At 40.2% G+C, this 6,696-nt stretch overlaps 1 protein-coding gene across 1 annotated transcript; it reads right to left on the reverse strand.

The window, feature by feature from the left end:
• Positions 1-565: 565 nt before the first annotated feature.
• Positions 566-6,216, reverse strand: LOC137003004 (zinc finger protein 271-like). Its single transcript, XM_067363009.1, has 5 exons — positions 6,112-6,216; positions 2,949-3,629; positions 2,501-2,873; positions 1,886-2,416; positions 566-677 (listed from the first exon to the last, which is right to left on the reverse strand). Exons 2-5 carry the CDS (start codon positions 3,622-3,624, stop codon positions 566-568), a joined length of 1,692 nt encoding a protein of 563 aa, XP_067219110.1. The 5' UTR covers positions 3,625-3,629; positions 6,112-6,216.
• Positions 6,217-6,696: the final 480 nt, after the last annotated feature.

The following is a 6,696-nucleotide window of genomic DNA, read 5'->3' on the forward strand; positions in this document are numbered from 1 at the left end:
GTAGTACTTGTGGACACATAATGCAAAATGTATGTAGTTAAAAGATGTTTGATAAGTCCATTAAAATTGTTGGAGCAATTTTGATGCAGTTTTATTTGTTCAACAGTCTCTTTGGCTTTCCTGTGAAGTAAGGAAACAAAAGGGTCTGGATTGTCTCTCTGTCTTCTTGGGTGACCCTTTGGTAGTCTCCCATGCTGCCGTTGAAGTTGCCTGTCTGCTGCAGCCAGACAGGTGTTCAGGGTGGCCCCTTCAGGACACTTTCTGAATATACTTCTGTTTCACATATAGTTACTATCATGCTGTAGGCTCCTCTTTGGCCTCCATGAGTACGTGCCCATTGCATGGTCTACCTGTTAGGTGAGCTTTGTACTTCCCCTTTGGGGTTATGTTGTAATAGTGCTTAGCTCCCTAAGCTGATCATGGTGGTAGGCCTTATCAGGCCTCCTCCTAAGATTCAGCCCCAGGCTGGTTTGTGCTCCACTGTATCAGGGTTCTCTAGCGCACAGCCTCCTCAGTGCACTAATTAAGCACTGAGTAGATCCTAGGATGAGTGGATTATCTCCCCTCAATAAGAGGGTTCATAGCACTCAGCTGAGTTCTGCTCTCCAGGATGCCCATCTCTATGCGTGGGTCTGAGTTGCTTCTGCCTTTCTGCAGTCACTCTTACCTGCTCTCTTCTATGAAGAATGCATTATGGAGATTCTGTACTCAGACAGGGTTGGCCAAGACTAAGTTTGTCCTATGACAGACCAGATCGGCCTCCCTGGTGGCATTAGGGGTAACTTCGTTCCCCTCTAGTGACTGGACGGGGTTCCATTCGGTTCCCTGGCCTCATTCCCTTAAAGAAACCACTTTGTCTGTGGAAAGGTTGGTTTCAGATGCCTCTAGCGGCCTTAGTAGGCCTTCTTTCTCTGGAAAGCCTCTGTTGGCTTAGCTTGGGCTGTTGGCCATAGGGAATGCTGTCACTGACAGCTGGTGTGACCCGAGGGTGAGTTGCTAAGCGTTTCCTTCGAAACTGCTTGATGTTTGTCAGCCATATTATTTGGCATGCACTCTCCTCAAGCATGGCGGCGTGGGTATATCGTTCCCCAAAGTGCAATCAGCGCAGAGTTGAAGTTCCCTTTCGAAAGGGAACGTCTCAGGTTACGTATGTAACCATGGTTCCCTGAGAACAGGGAACAAGACTCTGCGCTTTCCAGCCATGCTTTGGGCTGCCTTCCTGCAGAACAGTCCCTCAAGACGATAGATGTCTTCTGTCTCTCCAGGCGCTCCCTTTATACTTCCGGGTTGCGCCGTATGACGTCATAGGCTGTCGCCGGCCAATAGGGATTGGAGTTTTTGGATAGTTGCTTTCAGGACACCTGGGTCACGTGACGTTCCCCAAAGCGCAATCAGCGCAGAGTCTCGTTCCCTGTTCTCAGGGAACCATGGTTACATACGTAACCTGAGACGTTTTGTCAGGTCTGTGCTAACTTGAGATCTGTATAATGATACGGATCAAATCCATTGATAAACACTTTTTTCTGCATCTCTGTTCATGTGTTTTTGTATTGACCTCCATTACTTTGCTCTGCAGTGACATCTGTTCTGATTTTCTGCTTTTCCATGAGCACCACCTACTGTCAGAGAGTGAATCTGCATTTTCATTCTGCTGTTCTGCCATTGTTATTTTTTTTTTTTTTTTTGCATTGTTCTGAAACTGTAGACTGTAAACAGAGATTGACGATGTATCTCCAATTCCTGTAGAAAGTCACTATAGAACATTTAATGCAAACTATCCCTGAAATAGCCGCTGACATCTCGCTCTGAAGAAAACTAATTCTGTGCAGTGATGAGATTGATCCATAGCATCAAGCTCTCACTCACATGAAGATGAACTTCTTACCGTGATCTCAGACTGTGTTGATGTGGTTTCTCCACTGCATGGATCTGCATGTGTATCTTCAGGTGGTTTTTAATAGAGAAACTCTTTCCACACTGATCACACGTGTGCGGCTTCCCTCTGCTGTGGATCCTCTGATGTTTTTTCAGAGTTGATGACACACTGAATCTCTTGTCACAGTGTGAACACTTGTAAGGTTTTTCTCCAGTGTGGGTCATCTCATGTGCTTTCAGTGTTCCTGACCGACTGAATCTCTTGTCACAGTGTGAACACTTGTACGGTTTTTCTCCAGTGTGAATTCTCTCGTGCAGTTTTAATTGGTTTGATGTAATAAACATCTTCTCACACTCAAAGCACATGAACTCTCTCACACCAGTGTGTATTTTCTGATGTTCATGTAAATATTTCCGCTGTGAAAAACTCTTTCCACACACAGAACATGAATATGGCTTCTCCTTCGTATGAACTCTCAGGTGTTTCTTCAGCTCTGATGACCTAAGAAATGTTTTGCTGCACTGATCACATGTGAACGGTCTCTCTCCAGTGTGGATTCTCATATGATCTTTAAGATAACCTTTGCATGAGAATCTCTTTTCACACTGTTCACACATGTAAGGCTTCTCTCCGGTGTGGATTCTCATGTGTCCTTTAAGGTATATTTTTCGCATGAAACTCTTCCCACATTGATCACATGTGAATGGCTTCTCTCTGCTGTGGATCCTCTCATGTTTTTTCAGAGTTGATGAATCACTGAATCTCTTGTCACGGTATGAACACTTGTAAGGTTTTTCTCCAGTGTGAATTCTCTCGTGCAGTTTTAATTGGTTTAATGTAGTAAACATCTTCTCACACTCAAAGCACATGTACTCTTTCACACCAGTGTGCATTTTCTGATGTGTATGTAAATATTGCAGCAGTGAAAAACTCTTTCCACATACGGAACATGAATGTGGCTTCTCCTTCGTATGGACTGTCAGGTGTCTCTTCAGAGCTGATTCCAGAAGAAATGTCTTCCCACATTGATCATATGTGAACGGTCTCTCTCCAATGTGGATCCTCATGTGACGCCTAAAATAAGGTTTGCATAAGAATCTCTTCCCACACTGATCACATGCGTGCGGCTTCTCTCCAGTGTGGATCTTCTTGTGTAACTCGAGGTGTTCTGATCTTGTGAAGCTCTTCTCACACTGATCACATGTGAAGGGTCTCTCTCCAGTGTGGAATCTCATGTGACGCTCAAGACTTTCTTTGACTGTGAAACTCATCCCACACTGATCACATGTGAATGGTCTCTTTCCAGTATGAACTCTCATGTGACGCTCAAGATTACCTTTGTTTGTGAAACTCTTTCCGCACTGATCACATGTGAACGGTTTCTCTCCAGTATGAACTCTCATGTGACGCCCAAGATGACATTTGTTTGTGAAACTCTTCCCACACTGATCACATGCATTCAGCTTCCCTCCAGTGTGGATCATGTGTTTTCTAAGGTGTATGTTTCGTGTGAAGCTCATCCCACACTGATCACATGTGAACAGCATCTCTCCAGTATGAACTCGCATGTGACGCTCAAGATTAATATTGGTTGTGAAACTCTTTCCACACTGAGTGCAGGTTGTAGATTTCTTGGCTCTTCTTTTCTTTAAAAATGTCTTCTCAGTCTTTGATCGACTCAAAGGTTTTTCTCCAGGTTTGTCAGGATGTTCCTCCTCCATTTCACTCAGATCTTCACTCTCCTCCATCAGGTCTGAAATGAAAGAAAAAAAATCATTTCAATTTCAGTACATCAAAACAATTAAAGTAAGGGTGTGAAATATAAACCATGTATGATAATATGTCATTGTTGTTTTAAACATGTTCAATCTACATCATCAAGTATGTCTCTTACTTGCAAAAACCAAGCAAAAACACACCTATATAGTCCACGCATACACTGTGTGATGTAGCCTTTTCACTTTACATTAAATTGCATTAGGAGTGTCTGTTCTCACTGCGTGATTAACTATTAAATATACCACTTCAGGTGGAGCTTCTGTGTTTCTCTGCAGTGCAAAGAAGGATTCTTTTGAAACTGATTTCATTCGATTGGTAACAACCCTGTAGTGTTTTATTCTAACTGAACTTATTGATGTGGGAGGAGCTTCACTAACAATGTGATTGATGTGGGAGGAGCTTCACTGACAGTGCGATTGTGGGAGGAGCTTCGGTGACAGTGTGATTGATGTGGGAGGGGCTTTACTGACAGTGTGACTGATGTGGGAGGAGCTTCACTGTCAGTGTGATTGATGTGGGAGGGGCTTCACTGATGGTGTGATTGATGTGGGAGGAGCTTCACTGACGGTGTGATTGATGTGGGAGGAGCTTCACTGATGGTGTGGTTGATATGGGAGGAGCCTGACTGACATAAGACTTGTTCGAGATGCATCGGCACTGTGCAGACCAATCAACATATGGCATCAAAGTACCACGAGAGTGATTCAAAAGCATAAGGAGTTGTTCTCTCTCACAGAATATTAGTGTCATACTCTGACTGATCTGCGCAGTGCCGACGCATCTCGAACAAGCCTCTTGTGTTTGCAGTGGGAGGAGCTTCACAGATGACATGATTGATGTGGGAGGAGGTTACCTGCCAAATTAAAAAAATATCAGTCACAGATAGTTTTTATACTAAATGACACGTAACATTTGTCTTTCTGTCCATCTATAGTAAAGTAACTGATGCTAATTCACAAATTCTTTTTATTGCTAACCAAACATCATTCTGTTTCTTCATTAAAATACAGGTAGAGATCTAGAAATATATCTAGGTTTGTCAAATGGTGGAAAATCTGCCTTTTGCATCCCAGAGTACCCAGCTATTTCTAATTGTTTCAAATTATAATTCTGTTTGTGTTGCCATATAAGGCAATACATTTAGCCTAAATAATAGTCACGTTTCATTACATGTATTAAAAATGTAAATGTATGAAAAAATAAATTTACAAATTGGTGGATCCAAAATGGTCAATATTTATGCATTTTATTCATATTTAAGTTAATCATTTATGGCTTATGATTTATTGATTTTACTTGTACATGATTTCATATATTCATGTACTCCTACTTTATATATTAATTCCCATCATATTTTCAAGTATTTACTTGTTATTGTACCCTTATGGTTATTATTCTTTTATATTTAAGAGTATGTATGCTTGTAATATTTAATTGTTCTTCAAGTGTTCCAATGTGACAGGTCATGTTGACACGATTGTGCAAAATATGTCTTTAATGTAAGATTTGCAAAATCCCCTTAAGGGAAATGCCCTATTTCTATTTTCATCTATTTTTTGACATTGGACCAGTTTATGACATAATGGGTAAGTTCATCTGACCTTTTCTGATTAACAAAAACAAGGTTTGAGTAATTTTCCCTATTCTTGTTTGGCGGGCTTTTTCCTCCTTTGCTTTCCCTTGCTCTGCTGCTTCTTCTCTCCTATCTGCAAATGTCTTAATTATTATTTCTTTCTGCATATTCAGAACTTTGTCTATTGGATACAATACTCTGGATTTTACAATACTCTAAATGTTTACTTTACCTTTTGGTTTTCTTAAATATTTTCATCGATTAAAGTTTGCGTGCAAGGCTAAATTTAATTGCAATGAATAATAATTTTTCTTCAACGTCATCGACTGCCTGGATCTCATTTTCTCAAATTTTTGCATCACAAATGAATACATTAGGCTAATAGTACAGTATCAAACAGCCTTATTCACATAAACTTTTGCATTTTTCTCTGAGCCCACTTACATTGTGATTCTTGGCCACGCAGTGACTTTTGGTAACATTTACAGGAGAATTGAAGACATCAGCATAAGAAATACAAAATGTATCTCTCTCTCTCTCTCTCTCTCTCTCTGTCTGTCTGTCTGTCTCACACACACATACACACACACAAACTCACAAATTACCCAAACAGAAGAGAAGCCTTAAACCACATAAAGGCAAAAAAATCAAATCAAATAGTCAAAATAAACCCATGTCATGAATTCATTAAACAAATCTTCGTGAACATAGTTAATCAAAATTACATGCAAAAAAACTAACTAAAAAAAACAAACAAAAACAAATTCAAATTAAGCATGTAGCGTCCTCGTGCTGCAGCAATAAACAACAAGAGCAACAAATGGACTTTGTACAGTTGAAATATAAGCATTAAAACACTTTAATAATTTGAATTAACTCGTACCTGTCGTAAAGATCCAACCGAATTCACAATCGAACCCGGTGTCGATCTGTTTCCGCCGGCAAGAAACAAATGGCGCTTTTCCAGCATGTAGTGCACGGCTCGGCTCCGCAATCCGGTCGCTTTAGTTGCTTTACTTTCGGTTTGCTTTTCCACTGCAGTTCTCCTTCTTCTTCTTGTTTTTTTTTTTTTTTTTAACTGCGGCTGACAATAGGTGCATTACCGTCACCAGGGGCGCAACTGCACATTTCTTGAGAGGTATGCATGGTTACCAGCCAGTAGCATACACACACAATTCTGTAGTACAGTGGCAAGAAAACAGAACAGAACTTGTGAGTTGTTCATGAGTCCTTGTTTGTCTTGAGCAGTTAAACTGCCCACTCTAATCTTTTAACTTACTTTTTTTAAAAAAGATTAATAGGATTTTAAATAAAGACATAATTATATTTTTGTATGTTATTATGTTAACTACATTGTGTTTTGTCTACTTGTGACTTTAATGAATATGACATTAAGCAATTGATCCAGAAAATCCAAAGGATTCACATTTTATCACATTTATTAGACATAAATAAAAAAATCACATAA

The sequence above is a fragment of the Chanodichthys erythropterus genome, chromosome 3, assembly GCF_024489055.1.
Source record: "Chanodichthys erythropterus isolate Z2021 chromosome 3, ASM2448905v1, whole genome shotgun sequence".
Classification (NCBI taxonomy): domain Eukaryota; kingdom Metazoa; phylum Chordata; class Actinopteri; order Cypriniformes; family Xenocyprididae; genus Chanodichthys; species Chanodichthys erythropterus.

Excerpts from the sequence above, each read along its gene's own strand:
- LOC137003004 (XM_067363009.1), bottom strand. The coding sequence starts at position 3,624 with ATGGAGGAGAGTGAAGATCTGAGTGAAATGGAGGAGGAACATCCTGAC. Across the intron at positions 2,874-2,948 it reads ATGCAAACCTTATTTTAGGC|CTCTGAAGAGACACCTGACA; the intron begins GTCACATGAGGA and ends TTCTGGAATCAG. Across the intron at positions 678-1,885 it reads CAACACAGTCTGAGATCACG|AAGAGAGCAGGTAAGAGTGA; the intron begins GTAAGAAGTTCA and ends CATTCTTCATAG.